Genomic DNA, 17,526 nt, shown 5'->3' on the forward strand with positions numbered 1-17,526 from the left:
GGGCGACCAGACTATGCCAGTGTGCATAGTGGGGGATGTAGCATACCCACTCATGCCCTGGCTAATGCGCCCCTACATCAGACAGCTCGATCGCACCAAGGACAATTTCAATGCCCGCCTCAACAAAGCCCGACTCCAGGTGGAGTGCATCTTTGGGTGTCTGAAAGGATGGTTCCATTGCCTTCTCACCCGCCTGGATGTTGGGGAGCAGAATATCCCCGAGGTGGTGGCAGCCTGCTGTGTGCTCTACAACTTGGTGGAGTGCAAAGGGGAGGCATTCCTCCCAGGCTGGGTGGCAGAGGCCACCCACGAGGACCGGGGCTTTGAGCCAGGCCCATCAGACCGGGGTGCGCATCCGGGAGGCCCTGAGGGAGAGGTTCTCACAGGAACTACTGTAAGTCTCCCCAGAGCTTGCATCCTTCCTCTCTCTCCCTTTCCCCCTCCCTCCTTCCCCTTGCTCCTATCCCGACCTCCCAATAAACACACCTGTGTGGTTTTCCAACAAAAGTAGTCTTTTTTTTTAATACACATAAACGAGGGTGGACAGGGGGAGAGGGAGCTGTCTGAACTGGGAGAGAGGGATCATTACTGGGAGGGGGGCTGAGGATTGGGTGGAGTGTTGGGCCAGCTTGCTGAGCCCCCTCGGGTGCAGGGTTGTTGTCGGGGTTAGGCAGCTCTGGGGGCCCTAATGGGGTGGGCAGGAGGGGCAGCTGGAACAGGGCCAGGGTCAGCGGGCGGAGAGGGGGGCAGGAGGAGGGTCCATAGGAGGTGCCATAGGCATGACTGGGGGAGGAGCCATGGCCATGGGGAAGGGAGGGAATAGAGACATGGCCTGGGGAGGGAGGACAGGCATGGCAGGGTGGGCAGACAGGTAGGCTATGGGGACAGGAGCAGGGGCAGGAGGGTGGAAGGCGGGGGCAAAGGCAGCAGGCACTTGTTCCCCCGGGTGCGACAGGATCTTGACCATGGTGTCGCAGCGCACCATGAGGTCACTCCACACCTGCTGCTGCCACTCCACGTCAGCGTTCAGCCGGTGCAACAGGGTGAACTGTTGCAGATCACCCTGATGTGCTGGTGCATCAGCTCGTCCCCAGGCCTGGCTTGTCCGCTACTCCGCCAGACTCTGGCTGCTGGCTGCAGTGGTGGTGTGACTGGGCCCTCCATCCCAGCTGGTCCAGTTGTGGAGAAGACACAAAAAGGGGCGGTCAGTCAACCCTGCACACACATTCTGAGTCCATGCCTTCCTGTGTAAGCGGCGACTGCACCAGTCCACAGCCCGCAGGATGTGGATGTTCCGGGTGCAAGGCAACGTGTAGCCTGCGCAGCAGATCCTGTGTCTCAGGGGCCCCAAGGTGGCCAGAGGACCGTGCTGCCCTCTCTCTCCCTTCCTCCCTCCCCCCCGCGCACACACACACACACTATGGCCAGGCAGGCAAGAGAAGTGTACAGCCACAGTGGATCCCCTCATGGGTGGCAGAGGAGCCGAGAGCAGCCTTCCCCTTCCTGGGGTCTGCACACACAGCTGCGGCTCACTGGAGAATCAAGTTGTGCAGTGTCAGCCGACGGTCAGGGCAGTTAGTGGTGTGTGTGTGTGTGTATACTATACACTCGAGACTTTAACTGCTGAGACCGGGGTCCCTTGCAGCGGGCAACCTGGAGGAGGTTGACGAGTGCCCCAATAAGTGTACAGGGAGAGCTTATTACGCTTCAGATTTCAGCTGCTAGAATTTCATAATTCCTTCGCAGCGGGCAGCCTCGGGGAGACTGAGAAGCGCCCCAACTGAATTTTGCCACCTGGGTGTGACACAAATCCAAACGCCCAAGCTCTCCCTATATCTGTCCCCTTATGACCGGCTGAAGTTCTTTTAAATTGTGCTTGGTTCTATTACAGCAACTGAAGGAGTCAGGTTAAAGCTTAAACAGTTACAGGTTTATTGAGGAAGCTTATAAATCATATGGTTGCAATGGCTATTGTTCTATTTCTTAACTATTAGCAAAATATAGGTCTTAAATTGGTTACAAAGAAGATAAAGATAGAAAAATAGAAATAATGGTACCAAGTAACAGCTTACTCTTGCTATGTGTACACTTAAGACAGAGGACCACATCCAGGTACCATTTTTACCCCCTTCTGTGCCTCTCGACTCCAGCATGTCAGGCCAGGGCCGGTCCCTCAATTCCTAGGAAAGACGAAAATATGGGCTCCTTCTCTGCCCATAGAACCTCGGGCGGTCAAACACCTAACCCGACCAGCAGGTAGAGGGTAGAATGACACTCAAAGTGAGTGTGTGCTGGGCCCATCTTTTATAATCATGGGGTCACGTATTTCTCTTTCTTATCTGTAATGCCAATTGATGCTGGTCTGTCTGCTGTGAGACCAGTTCTTACAAGGAAGTTGTGAACTTAATTTACACTTGTAAGAGAGAATTGAGATGATTAAATTTTGAAGTACTGGACATTGTTTTCTCAGTGGGAAATTCCTCTTCCTGGGACTGTGTGTGTTCGAATCAACATAGGTGCCAGCCGCAGCCTCGAGGCCAGCTTATTGACTTAGCTGCTCTCTATCCACATATCTGTGTTTCAGCTTCTCAGGATCAGATGAGCCAGCATAGACTATGCTGATATTATTGCTCCTTCTCTGCCCTGTGCTTCAGAGAGGCAAATAAGATGGATGATATGGGGTCGGGCTGTCTGGCCACATGCAGGCATGCCTATGTGCTGTAATCAGCACTCCAGCATGTGTGTGGGGTGGTGTCTGCGCCCTTGCGGCTAGTCTGCAGCTGGCTGCACCCCCTCCTGTTTGGGAGCAGAACTCATGTGGCCAGGCATGAGGCTGGCAGCAGGCTCCTGGGAAGGTTGAGGGGCTGGCTGCTGTGGCCACATGCCGCACCATCCTGCTGCACATGGGTGCATGTGCCCAGACTGCAGTAGCACATGCTGGCCTAGCTGCCCGTGTGACACTGTGCCCCCCGCCCTCTGTGCGGCCACCTTCCCTGCCCTGAGTGTATTTGTGTGTGCTGACATACCTGAGGATCCCTCCCAAGCCTTCACGGAGGCCTGGGAGATGTCCAGGCTGGCAGGGACTGGCTGCAGGGACTGGCTCCAGGGACAGGGTGATGGTCCCGCTTTCCTGGTCCTCGTCCTTGTCCTCCTGCTCCATCGCAGGCTGGACCTGGCCCTTCGGCTCCTCCAGCTCAGGAACAGGCTCCGGGTGCTGGAGGATGGGCTGCTCCAGCACAGAGTCCATCACAATGGAGGGGGGAGTCCTGGGAGCCCTGTGTCTCGGGCACCTGCTTGCTCCACCATCTGTTCCAGCAGAGAGCTGCGCAGCAAGGCAGTTGGCTGTGGGCAAGTTTCCTGCCGGAATGGCTGTGCAGGGTGCCTGCCCCTTTGAGGGGCCAGCAGACAGGAATAAGAGAGTTGTGATTACCTGCAACGGAGCGTCCACATGGCCACCTGTGATTTTCCCCGGAGGCCAGTTTTTGTGCAAAACCCCCTGTGGAGCATCCACACTTGCCTTTTTGCGTAAAAACTCTTGCGCAAAAAGGAGTTATTTCTTGTGGGGAGAGGAATAAAAGCCCTCTGTTCTGCCGATTTTCTTGCGCAAAAGCGCATTTGAAGTGTGAACGCTCTGCTGGTTTTTGTGCAAAAACACCTGTTTTTGTGCAAAAACCTTGTAGTGTAGACGTAGCCTAAGGGAAACCCCATTAGTAGCAGGGCAGACTATTAGCATGGGGTCTCCAGAAGTCTCCTTTGGCACCTTAGTGGAACCACAGATAATCATGATTATCTTCCTCACACACAGAGTTGGGGTGCAGATGGGAAATTTGCTTTCTTGAAAGCCAGGAAGGAATGGGAAAGGTTTGATTTTAATTTTCATCCTAAACTGTTCCTTAACAGTACTTTTGTCATGGAGCTTTTCCTTGTTCTTTAAGCTTGAGTGCTTTTGAATGTCCTTGATACTTGGCTCAAACATTGACAGTTGTGATGAAATAACTCCTGAGGATTCTGCTCTCTGACTTGAGAAGGTTGTTGGGAGTAATTGCAAGATTCATATTCTGAATATTTGGTGAATACAGCAATTATTCATTGAATATTGTATTCAATCTGCTTTGTTTAGAACAGGATAACATTTAGAAGCAGGATGAATTCAGAAATACTGAAATTAGTTCACTGACCATGAATGAAGAGAATTATGCTGGAGAAATTCTGTGTAAGAAACCTGGAAGGATATTTCAGTCTTGTATCAATGGATTTTCTATCCAAAGAGTGCTCCAAATTGACTAATGTTCTCTCATGCTTTAGGAATTGATTACAATACTGTAGATATGTACTGTGAAGAAATACAGTATATGGAAAGGGGCCAAAAACAATCTGATGATGAGATATTATAGGGTTTTCTAGGCAGTATATGGTGAGATTGGGTTCAGTGCATAAGGAAGTGATGCAGTTTAACTATGGCTGAATTTATATTTCTTCACAGTACATATCTACTGTATTCTAATCAATAAAGCATGGGAGAACATTAGTCAATTTGGAGCACTCTTTGGATAGGTATGCTGGAGGGAGGGAGAAACTACAACTAGACTCACCTCGCAGCTCAGCCATATGCTTCTCCCCAGTCCTGTTCCCAGAGCTGCACATACAACTAGCTTCAGTTGAGGCAGCTGCTGAGGCCCAGCAGCCAATGGTTCATGGATCAGCACCAGTCCACGGACTGGCAGTTGAGAACCGCTACCCTAAAACACAGGACATTGTATGCAGGGCAACTTTATTCAATTTCCTTTCACACTGCAAAAGAGATAATATGATAAGGTATTTTCAGAGTAGGATGCTTAACCTTATAATCACTTTTATGTGCAATAAGAAAATGAAAATAGCTGTATTAGATTTCACAAATCAGGTCCAGCTTAAGTCTTTCTCATGCATCTGTCAGGACTGCAGGCACAAAGCAGGGTTTTCTCTTCAGTGAGACCACCATGACAAGTGAGAAAAGCCATTCGCCTGGCACTGTGGTTGTCACAAGATATTTACATGCCAGATGTGCTAAAGAGTCAACCACTGTTCCAAAAGACATGCTTCCATGCTGATAACAGGTTCTGCTCAATAGCAATCAAAAGAGGTGCGGACCAATGTATGTTCATTTTCATGATCGGAGTCAGTTGCCACCAGCGGAAGGTAGATTTTCTTTGTAGTTTCCATATTGGCGTGTTGCTCTTGAGACTTCTGAAAACATGCACTACACCTTGTCCCTCTCAGATTTTGGAAGGCACTTCTGATTCTAAAACCTTGGGTGTACTGCTGTGGGTACAGTTACATAATAAAAAACAACAAGAACCCTACATTTGTAAATTGTACTTCCATGATAAAGAGATTGCACTACAATACATGTATGAGGTGAATTGAAAAATACTCGTACTTTTGTTTCATTTTTATAGTGCAAATATGTGTAATCAATATAAAGTAAACCCTGTGTAGTTTGTATTCTGTGTTGTAACTGAAATCAATATAATTGAGAATGAAAAAAAAGTCCCAAAAATATTTATTAAATTGTAATTGGTATTCTATTGTTTAACAGCATAATTAAAACTGATTGTTATTATTTTTTAGAATTAACTGCAATTAATTGACAGTCCTACTTATCCATGACTTTTATGAGATGTTGAAGAGCTTTAGAAAGTGCATTAGGATTAAAATTCATGGTGCCATGTTTCCAAGTTATCAGAATCTGACTGATATGCTTTCTGAGATTGAAAAGCTTTTGTTTTGGACAATATGACCATTTAGAAGTTTATATTTTTACGGAGTTAATACACTGTTTAAATAATATCATGAATATATCGATATGGGAAGTAGTAACTGCTGTGAAATCTGAAAATGACAATATAATTTGAAGTTATGCTATAAACTAAAATAATTTGGGACTATTACTTATGGCCAAATATAGTTTTTCATTAGGCATATCTGCTGGCTCTGTTTTCAGTAAGGACTGTAAGATTTAGCAACCACTGAGTAGCATATAGTAGGTACAAAATATGCAAGGGAAAACTACAGTGTAAAAATATGTTAATCTAGAAGAAAGCAGTCAGAGCAATAGAAGTTATCTTTATTCATTGATGAAATTACAACTTTTGGAACACTTGTAGATCCATTTGTAATATATCCATTGACTAGAGTAGGTAGTAGCTTTAGAATGGTATATATAAATGCTTATAAAGTTGCCTGGGCTGTACTGTATAACACAATAAGATTTTTTCTGTTGAAAGTATTTATGTTCAATTCAGTTCTTTCTTTACTTGCATTTGACCTTTCTTTATGTTGATTTTGCTTCATTTTTTTTTCATTTACCATGCTGTTCAGTTTTTGGATGCCAGGAGAACAAAGGTTTGTCCACTACTTGCAGTCAATTTGTTTTGCAAAATTCATTATTGCTTATAGTTTATTCAGGTTTTGTTTGTTTGTTTGTTTGAGATGTAGTAACCCTGTTTACTAAGTTGTTCATAGCTGTATTTGGAAAATAAAAATTAACCTTTATTTATAGGGATGGCTATGAGTTGCATTATAACACAAAAGTGGAAAAAAGTGGAAGGCAATTATTTCTAGTGTATGAAACAACTTAGGAAACAAGGAATACTGAGTCTCCACGCTTTATAGGCACAAAGTATACAAGTGTTTGTGTTACTTTGAGATTTTTGCAACAGTTCACTTTCATTTCACTGCCTCATATTAAGCATTAGTTTTACCTGTAATTGTCACTATTTTGTGTGTGTGTGTTTCCATCCATGTTTTATATTTTTCTAGTAGAGGTTGAAAACCTTTATTACAAGTGTTTTGTCACAGATGCATTTGACATTTTTTATATGACCACTTGGTAGAATCATCACTAATTCTATTAACTTTTATACCTTTCCTATAATCATCTTAACAGAAGAAAAGAACACAAATTACATTTAGATCCTTTATTGACCTTTTTTGTTTTTCTGTGTATGTATTACAGCATTTGCAACTGACGATCCAGGCACTTCAAGATGAGCTTCGAACTCAGAGAGATCTTAATCATCTTCTTCAACAAGAAAGTGGAAACCGTGGAACTGAACATTTTACTATTGAGCTTACAGAGGAGAATTTTCGAAGACTTCAGGCAGAGCATGACAGACAGGCCAAAGAGCTCTTTCTGTTGAGAAAAACTCTAGAAGAAATGGAGTTGAGAATTGAAACACAAAAGCAAACACTAAATGCCAGAGATGAATCAATAAAAAAGCTTCTAGAAATGTTGCAAAGTAAAGGTTTGCCATCCAAAGGAATGGAAGATGACAATGAAAGAGCTCGAAGGATGGCTGAAGCTGAATCTCAGGTTAATCATTTAGAAGTGATTTTAGACCAGAAAGAAAAGGAAAACATACATCTTAGAGAGGTAAGAAACATCTTAATTTTAAATCTTTTTAGTTAAGATGACACTGGCAAGGACATTTGTCCTAATTTTGAAAATATATTTTATACTATTTTGAATCTTAAAACTGGAATTTACTTTCTTTTTGAATGTTCTTAAATTTAAAGATAATGAAAGATTTAATTTCAAATTCTTCTAGTCCACAAACACATGGAATTATGTAGATTCTGGAAAAAAGTATAAGAAAATAAATTAGATCACATTTTGGGGTTTTCCTGTTTTGATAGAGTTGCCATCTGTCTAATCACATACACAGGGTTCGCTGAACCGCGGCGAGCCCTGCTTGTCAGCCACGCTGTCCGGCGATCTGCGCATGCGCAGATTGCCCGAACCCGGCTCTTCTGGGTTGCACTCCCCCCACCCCCGCCAGGCTTCCATCTGGCACCCAGCCAGAAAACCAGGAAATACCAGATATTGCACATATCCAGTATTTTCTGGATTTTTTTACTGGGCAGAGGGCCCAAAAACCGGATTATCTGGCAACCTTAACCCTGACACTTCTGTGAGGCCCCACCCCTCACACTCCATCTGTTTTCCCTCCATTGCTCACTCTCCCTCATCCTCACTCACTTTCACCTTGATGGGCAGGGGGTTGGGGTGCGACCTCTTGGCTAAGGCAGAGGAATACAGAGTGTGGGAGGGAGCTCTGGGCTGAACTTGGGGAAAGACTGGGTGTAGGAAAGAGTGCAGGGTGCAAGCCCTGGGAAGAGTTCAGGAGCAGGTGCGGGTTCAAGGGCTAGGGCAAGGTACTAGGATATGGGAGGCAGTTTGGGGCTTAGCTCTGGCAGGGGGCTGAGAGCTGGGATAGGAGGTGGGGTGGAGGAAGGGGTTGAGGTGGTACTGGATGGTGCTCACTTCAGGTGGTTCCTGGTCAACAGTGCAGTGGGATTAAGTCAGGCTCCCAGCAAACAGAAGTAGTGTAGTTAGCTCTCAGAGCAGGGGCAGCTTGAGGAGACCTCCAACCCTTTACGCCCACCCCCTGGAGCTGCAGGGATATGCCAGCTACTTCTGGGAAGGGTGCAGAGCCTGGGTAGGTAGGGAGCCTGCCTGAGACCTGCTGTGCTGATGGACTTTTAGTGGCCTAAAATTTCCCAGTTTGGCTTCAATAGCCTACAGGAGATAGAGCCTGATTTCAGGAGACTCATGACGAAACTGGGGGTGTTGGCAATCCCACACTTTGATAATGTCCCTTTTAATCACCACGATACATTTCCTTTGAAAAGTCAAACGTATGCAGCTATTGAATGAATAGCTACTGATACAGAGAATTAAATAAGGAAGAGTTGATTAAAATGGAGTAAGCTTATTTTTATCTCTTTGGCTGTCTTGTTCTTGGCATTAACATGTGCAGGTTTCTTCTTCTGTTTGAATCAACCAAAGGATCTGTTGCAGATCAAAGCATTGCGAGTTCAAGTGAGATTGTCGGAACTGGCTGGTATGGCAAATGTCTTAGGGTACATTTACAAAGTGGTGCTATTTTGGGATAATGTCTGTTATCCCAAAATAACATTCTTCTTCGAGGAGTCCCCGTAGGTGCTCCATTGTAGGTGCTGGGCTTGCCCCGGCGCCGCAGGATGGAGATTTTTGCATCAGTAGTCCGGCCGGACCGCGCATGCGCGGGGAGCGTCTCGTGGCTTTCGCGCCCTTTCGCGCTGCTTAGTCTGGTCTGAGCCAGTTCCTCTTTAACTGCCTCAGGCTGCAGATGGAACAACAAGCTTCTCCCTGGTTCTTTTCAAAAAGACGAATTCAGGCTTGTTGATAGTTAAAACTTGATCTCTCTCTCTTCCTTATTTCCCCCGTTCGAGTCCTTTTACTCTTAAAAAAAAAGTAGTTTTTTTCTTCATAACTCTTCAGTTTAAGTACTATAGTTCTTGTTCTTACCTTAAGTTCTAGTTGGAATTTTTCTCCCAGTTGAATCTTCCCTGTTAAAAAAAAAAAAAGAAGAAGAAAAAGAATCTGTTTTTTGTTCTTAACTGCACAACTGATTGAATACAACAATGCCCGGCTCCCCAGGGTTTAAAAAATGTGAGGTTTGCCGAGAGGCCATGCCTGCCTCCGACGGTCACTCCTCCTGCATTCGATATTTAGGGGAGGTGCATGTCCCATGAAGATGCCCCCACTGCTCCACGCTCACTTCAAGAGCTAGACACGATAGGGAAATGAGGCTTAGGATGATGCTTTTCGATAAAGCTTTGCAGCCTCAGGACCCCGCCTTCATGGCATAGCCCTCACCGGAGCCGCAAAAGCGCAGGGCTTCTTCTCCTATTGCTGTGCCTCCTAAAAAGACCAAGCTGTCTCCAACTCGCTCTCTGCCTGCCACTTTGCACATCAGATCGAGCGTCAGCTCCAAACCGGGCTCCCCGTCCCCAGTGTTCTCTCCTGAACCCTCCTCATCTCCCCCACCAAGGAGGTCACCATCAAGGAGGTTCCCTTCTACGGAACACCTGCCATCGCCCTTCTTAACTCCGCCAGGGGACCACGGGCACAGAGTGACCCACTACTCTTGGCATCACCGTCTTTTGGCATCTCCATCTCTGTTAAACCGAAGGTCTTACTCACCTCCATTGAGGGAGGGATAGCTCAGTGGTTTGACCATTAGCCTGCTAAACCCAGAGTTGTGAGTTCAATCCTTGCAGAGGCCATTTAGGGAGATGGGGCAAAAATTTGTCAGGGATGGTGTGACGGACCGGGCTGTGTCTGGGCACAGCTGAGGGCGTCCACTCAGGGCAAATTGCTCAAATCTGGGGCTCCTTACAGCCCCCAGACTGGTGACCTCTCCAAACAGGCCATAAACCAGTCCCACAGAGCACTTCAGCAGCCTGCCTGAAGCCTCACAAGCAAAACCCCTCCGACACCCCAGCAATATCCGTGCCCCTGATGGCCCCAGGCCTCATACACAGGGGGGGGGGAGTCCTAGCACCCAATCCCACTTACCCCAAACAAGTTCTGTCCAGTTCCAAAAAACCAGCCACAGATCCCTGGGTCAATTTACCCTCTGGATCTTACCCACAAATCACGCTGGGCCAATCCTTTAGAATCTAAAACTAAAGGTTTATTATCACAAGAAAGAAAAGCCTGAGAGTCAGGTTGTTAAAGAATAGTACATTACATGCACCGAATCTCCCAGTCCTCGATGCAGGCTCTAGCAGAGATGTTACAGCTGCTGGTTTAAAAGTTCTTGTGGCACATCCTATCATCAGGATGGGTTCACAGGTCTTCCAGGCTCTTCGATCCCTGCAGTGCTGCCTCTGGGATGAAGTGCTGAGCTGAGAACAAAATGGCATCGACCACATGGCCTCTTTATACCTCCTTCCTGGCCTCTTCTGGTATGCAGCAGGTCACCTGGTCAGAGGCCAATCTCTGTGTTTCCTGCTGGCTGCTCTCAGGTGACAGCCCCCATTCTTTGGGTGTGTCCTTGGCCCATCAAGTGCCATTGTCCTACAGGGCCTGGCTAATCAGCCTGTCCATGGCAATGCTTAACCACATTCAGAGAAATATTCAGCTTCCACACAGATTACAGATTCCTACCTACACACACAGACATTATACACTCACATAAATAGCGTACATAAGATCAGCAAACAATAAGCTCCCATTCAATACCCCACATGGCTCCCTTTTATACCAATTTCTGGGGCCAACACCCCCACCTAGCGGTGCAGCAGCGATCTGGCTGCTTCCCTCCAATTTGGTAGTGTGACAGATGGTACTTGGTCCTGCTGTGAAGGCAGGGGACTGGACTCGATGACCTTTCAAGGTCCCTTCCAGTTCTAGGAGATAGGCAATCTCCATTAATTGTCTCCTGGCTACTCATACAGGAGATGATATAGCAGGTCGCATCATTATGACCACTCGCCATCACGATCCTCATACTGCTACAGGGACCCATATGACAAACGCACTTACTATAGATCGCATTCACCGTATAGTCATGTGTACCACCGATCTTCCAGGTCACCTACTAGGCCTAGGATGGGTGACTCTACTCTCCAGCCACCAATCCACTGGCTTTGCATAGTCCCTGTTCGCCATACTACCTCCCCCTTCCCATACTGAGGAAAACCAATGCTTTCAGCAATCATACTAACCCAAGAGTCATCGGCAGACCCTTCATCCTCTTCACCGGACGAGGCGGTGACACCAGGAGACATCTCGCCCCTGGATGACATTAGACAATTTCAATAATTATTTAAAAGTGTTGCCCTATCTCAGAACATCCAACTCGCTGAGATTCAGGGTAAGCACCATAAACTTTTCAAGAATTTGGGAACCTCTCAATCTCCTAAATTGGCCATTCCTCTTGACGAGGCAATTTTGGAAGTTGCTAATGAACTCTGGGCTACCCCTGCATCGGTTCCATCCACAAATAAGAAGGCAGACAAGAAATACTTTGTGCTGCCCAAATGCTCAGAGTTCCTTTTTACACATCCGTTGCCCAACTCCTTGGTGGTTGATGCGGCCAGACAACGAGCACGTGCTCCACGGTCCAGGAGCCAGCCCTCGGATAAAGACTCAAAAAGACTGGATCTCTTTGGGAGGAAAGTGTATATGTCAGCAACACTCCTTCGCGTAGCCAACTATTTGACTCATTTGTCAAATCATAATTTTGACAATTATTCTAAATTTTCAACCCTCATGGAATGCTTGCCTGAATCTAAGAGACCTATCCTGAAGGCATTGGTGCAGGCAGGATACGCCTCCACGAGAACCAGTCTACAAATAGCAGCAGATGTGGCAGACACTGTGGCTAGGGCCACTGCTACGGCAGTGGTCATGAGAAGAGCCTCATTTCTACAGGCAGCAGCAGTTCCTAGAGAACTGCAATCAAAGGTGGAGGATCTGCCTTTCGAAAAGGACAATTTGTTCGCAGAGAAAACTGATACCTTGTTGCATTCCAGTAAGACACCAGATCCACGTTACACACTCTGGGGATGTATACTCCGCCATTCAGGCGGCGTCGATATACCCCATTCCAGAGGCGTTATGACTATTATCACCAGAGATAACCATGGCATCAGCAACAACAACAAAGACCATTAGACAACTCCCCACAACGCCAACGACTCCCAAGACGTTGCAACCAGAATAATCGTCCACAAGCTCAGCCTAACACCAGGCAGCAAGTTTGACTTCTTGGTCAGGAGCACTCAACCAGTCTCATCCCTCTCCATCTCACTGTTTCTACATCGCCTACGCCCATTTTACAACCACTAGGCACACATCACCAACGACAGATAGGTTCTAGAAATAATAAGAACTGGCTACTCTATCCCCTTCCTGTCCATCCCACCTACAACCCTCCCAAACCTGTCCCTCTCATGAACATTTGCTCGAGTCGGAGATCCGTCATCTTCTGCATATCGGTGCAGTCAAAGCAGTTCCGCAAGAATTCAGGGGGAAAAGGTTTTATTCCCACTATTTCCTAGTTCAAAAGAAAACTGGGGGTTGGAGGCCGATCTTGGACCTCAGACAACTAAACAAGTTCCTACTAAAACAGCGTTTGAGGATGGTAACACTCGCATCTATTATTCCGGCTTTAGACCGAAATGACTGGTTTGTTGCTCTCGACCCACAGGACGCTTACTTCCACATCACAATTCATCCCTCCCACAGACGATTCCTCAGGTTTGTGGTGGGATGCAATCACTATCAATACTGAGTCCTCCCATTCGGACTCTCATCAGCTCCCACACTGTTCACAAAAGTACTCTCTGTGGTCGCAGCACATCTCCGTTGAAATGGCGTACAAATATTCTCCTATCTCGACAATTGCCTCATAAAAGGCCATTCGTCTACACAGGTCGCCAGGATGTTGACCATCACCGAACAGACCTTCCACTATCTGGGATTACTAATAAACAAAGACAAATCAACCTTGTCCCCTACCCAAAACCTAGAGTTCATTGGGGCGAGATTGGACTCTACAGCAGCCAGAGCATTCCTCCCTCTAGTCAGGTTCGATGCTATACAATCTATAATAGATACCTGCCGAGCCAGCCCAAGAATTTATCCCTCAAACTTATGGGGCACATGGCCACGACTACCTTCGTAGTTCCGCACGCAAGGCTACATTTTCGTGCCCTTCAACAATGGCTGGCCACCATGCACAATCACATCACTCCAGACGTACACAAAACAGTAGCGATTCCACCCAACGTTATCGGGTCGCTTCGTAGGTGGACCACACAAAGGAACCTACTAGCTGGGATACCTTTCCAACAGCTACCACCAACACACCAAATTACTACAGACACTTCCCTCCTGGGATGGGGTGCCTACATGAGCGACATGTCCGTGCAGGTCTGCTGGTCACACCAAGAGACATTGCTCCATATAAATCTACTGGAGCTCTGAGCCATTCTCAATGCTTGCAGACATTTCCGCGATCACATTCACAATTCCATGGTAAAAATTCTCACAGACAACGTGGCTACGATGTTCTACATCATTCGTCAGGGCAGAGCACGCTCATGATCCCTATGTGCAGAGGTGGTCCGACTCTGGAATTGGTGATCCCCAACGGCATCACTCTTTTGGCATCATACTTTCCTGGCATAAGCAACGCAACAACAGACTCAGTCAGCAGGAATTTTGTGCCAGACCTATTCGCAACATTAGATGTGAGTAGGGCGTTGGCCTTTTATATTGACCGTACTTAGAAAAACAGACAGACTTCTCTTCTCGTACCCGTTGTCTCGTTAGCTGAGCGTTCCAAGGGAGAGTCCATTTCTGCCCCAAGAGTAGCTAACTTAATTGTCTCCTACATCTCTCAAAGCTACTCTATCGGGGAATACCTCTTCCTGAGTGTCGCAGGGCACACTCCACAAGGGCAATTTCAGCTTCCACCACCTTTCTTAGAGGCGTTCCCCTTTCGGAAATTTGTAGGTCAGCCACGTGGGCATCCCACCGCACCTTTATAGAGCATTATGCTGTACAGCACAGATGGCTGCCGGATAAATCCGTTACAGCCACGGTCCTTTCATCAGCTAATCGTTAAGCTCCGAATCCCACCTACCTTCTTATTCATAGGGACTGGGATACTGCTGTGCAGATACCTACAGTGGAGCACCCACGGGGACTCCTCGAAGAAGAAAGCGAAGTTACGCACCTTGGTGCAGTAACTGTCGTTTTTTGAGATGGTCCCCGTGGGTGCTCCACTTCCCGCCCTCCTCCCCGCTTCAGAGTCTGTGTTCATTTTATTGTGTTACAGATACTGAGGCGGGTACGAGGAACTGGCTCAGACCAGACCGAGCAGTGAGGAAGGGCGCGAAATGCTCCCTGCGCATGCGCGGTCTGGCCAGACTACTGCTGCAAAAATCTCCGTCTGGTGGCGCCGGGGCAAGCCCAGCACAAGGATTAAGGAAAACATCGGAATAGTGATTTATTTCAAAATTAGCACTGTGTAGACAGCGCCAGATTTCGGAATAAACTATTTCAAAATATGCTATGCAGTTTGTATAGCTCAAATTGCTTAGCTTATTTCAAGGTACACACTATTGTGGAGACGTATACCTAGAGAGGCAAAATGGTATATTTATCCTGAAAGACAATTTATCTACATTCATTAAAGAGCACACATAATCTCTGATCAAAAGTACTTATTGTCCTTGTCATGGAGTAAATATTTATATTTACAGTTTCTTCTGTAGTGGGAGAGAACAGCAAGAAGAAATATTTTAAAGCATTCCCATTTAGGTTTACTTTTTTCTTTCCAGCTTCTACAGCCTAACAGCTTTCTTGCCACAAGGATATATGGGCAAATTAGTTTGTCTGTTAAAAGAAATGACTGTAGTCTTCACCAGCCCCTGAAAGCAAGCTGAACTCAATTCTTCAATTCAAAAAAAAGTTTGATAACGTATATCTTCATATAACTCTGAAATTATTATTAGTTTTAGGTGAAATATTAAGGACATTCCTGTTCTGGTGGTATTTGACTCATCTGAAGCCCAGAAGTACTAGAGAGCTCACAAAATTCACAATATTTCTAATCTTTTTTTTTTTGTAACACCCAGCCTTTTCAGTGCTCTGAAAAAGCACTGTGGGTGATGGTGGTTCTTTCATAAAGCCTGTATCCTGAAGACATTTCTCAGCCAAAATTCTTTTTAATGGTAGATGTTATCCATTAATAGAGTCTAAAATCAATGGATATCAAAGGAGTTGCACCTGCTTGCATCGGCACTGAATTTGGCCCATTGCAATCTACCAAAGTGAAGCTTCTATATATTGGACTCTATGGTTATCAATCTAGCTTTCTGGTTTCGATCTGCTTTTGTCAGAATAATCCATGCTGTTTATTTTGTGGTTAAATAATTCACTTATTTTTCATTGGCACTGTTTGTATCGTGGAGCTGTTTCTGTGACTAAAGCTACATAAAAATGGAATATGTTTTACTTTTCAGTTTGATATACTGCTTTGTTATGGGAGGTGGTATTTGTTGCTTTGACTGAAATAAATAGTATCTTTTTTTGTTTTTTTTTTAAATCTATATATTAGCAAAGGGAATTGATCTAATTCTACTCTGAAGTCATAGATGGGAAAATTCTTGTGAACCTCATTATTTGTTTGAATAATTGGAAATGCAGGTGAGGTTTTGGTCCATTTCATACAATCTTCTAGCACTGTAAAATAAGATGATTTATTCCATTAAATAGCTAAAAGAGAAGTCTTCAGTGGATTAACATGGAGTTTTTATTGAGAATATTTTGGAAGCAGTTTGAAACTGATATATTACGAAACCAGTGTATATATATAATCTAGGATGTATTTACTCTGTAATATCTCTAACAATGTATTTGTTTGAGTATTTTAACTAAAAATCATGATTACTGTCTTTTATAAGTTGATCTGTAGGGCCCACATTATGTCCTTTGGAAGGATATTTTCTTTTGGAGGCAATCTTGAATATGGTATAGACCAAACCCTTAAAGGATTTTTCTTTCATTCATATTTACTTCTGCTATTTTGACTGCACCTGGGCCAAGTTAAAGATGAATAAGTCTCTCCATAGCAGCAGGTAGAGTTCATTCTTGTAGTCATGTGCTTTCTGGTACTATCCATCCTTTCGTTGCTAGTTTCTGCACTAGTCTTCATGGGTATGTCTATACTACAATGTTAGTTCGAACTAACGGACGTTAGTTCGAACTAACATTCATAGCCGCTACACTAGCGCTCCGCTAGTTCGAATTTGAATCGAACTAGCGGAGCGCTTAGTTCGAACTAGGAAAACCTCATTTTACGAGGCTTAAGCCTAGTTCGAACTTACTAGTTCGAATTAAGGGATGTGTAGCCCCTTAATTCGAACTAGTGGGAGGCTAGCCCTCCCCAGGTTTCCCTGGTGGCCACTGTGGCCAACACCAGGGAAACTCTATGCCCCCCTCCCGGCCCCGGACCCCTTAAAGGGGCACGGGCTGGCTACGGTGCCCGTGCCAGGTGCAAGCCTGCCAGCACCCAGCCAGCAGACCCTGCACCTGGCACGGCACAGAGCCACCCACCCGATGTCCCCCAGCCCACCCCCTCTTCCCGGGACCAGGCTGGCGGCTCCCAGGAGCTTGCCCTGGACCGCAAGAGGCGGGCACCTTCCTGGGCTAGTGCGGACATCGTGGACCTTGTCCACGCCGCACTAGGCACAGGAAAGTGGCCGTCTAGGGCAGGAGAGCTGCCAGCCTGGCCACCCAGGAGCAGGTGTGCATGAAAATCAAGGGGGTCCACTCAGACCCCCGACCCTGAGCCCTGAGCTTACAATGGCCGTCCTGGGTCAGACCGAAGGTCCATCTAGCCCAGTAGCCTGTCTGCCGACAGTGGCCAACCCTAGGGACCCTGGAGGGGATGGACCGAAGACAGTGACCAAGCCATTTGTCTCGTGCCATCCCTTTCCAGCCTTCCACAAACTTTGGGCAGGGACACCACTCCTACCCCCAGGCTAAGACTACTCCATGGACCCAACCTCCATGACTTGATCTCACGTCCCTTTAAACTCTGTTCTAGTTGTAGCCTTCACAGCCTCCTGCAGCAAGGAGTTCCGCAGGTTAATTATTTGCTTTGTGAAGAACAACTTTCTCTTACTAGTTTGAAGCCT

At 46.3% G+C, this 17,526-nt stretch overlaps 1 protein-coding gene and 1 long non-coding RNA gene across 4 annotated transcripts in view; one reads left to right on the forward strand and one right to left on the reverse strand.

Moving 5' to 3' along the window:
* Positions 1-17,526, forward strand: part of ERC2 (ELKS/RAB6-interacting/CAST family member 2) — a 1,112,164-nt gene that overhangs the window by 182,627 nt on the left and 912,011 nt on the right. For 2 of the 3 annotated variants that reach the window (XM_075938890.1, XM_075938891.1), the window contains exon 4: positions 6,998-7,414. In XM_075938890.1, the coding sequence (XP_075795005.1) occupies positions 6,998-7,414 (417 nt within the window). Of the gene's footprint in view, positions 1-6,360; positions 6,385-6,997; positions 7,415-17,526 lie in introns of all 3 variants that reach the window. The other variant, XM_075938889.1, reaches the window with a different exon arrangement.
* The window catches only part of LOC142830931 (uncharacterized), a 42,917-nt gene continuing 34,241 nt past the window's right edge, over positions 8,851-17,526 (reverse strand). The window contains exon 3 of the long non-coding RNA XR_012906493.1: positions 8,851-9,372. This is a non-coding gene — a long non-coding RNA (uncharacterized LOC142830931). The remainder of the gene's footprint in view (positions 9,373-17,526) is intronic.

This window comes from Pelodiscus sinensis, chromosome 11, assembly GCF_049634645.1.
Source record: "Pelodiscus sinensis isolate JC-2024 chromosome 11, ASM4963464v1, whole genome shotgun sequence".
Taxonomy (NCBI): Eukaryota; Metazoa; Chordata; order Testudines; family Trionychidae; genus Pelodiscus; species Pelodiscus sinensis.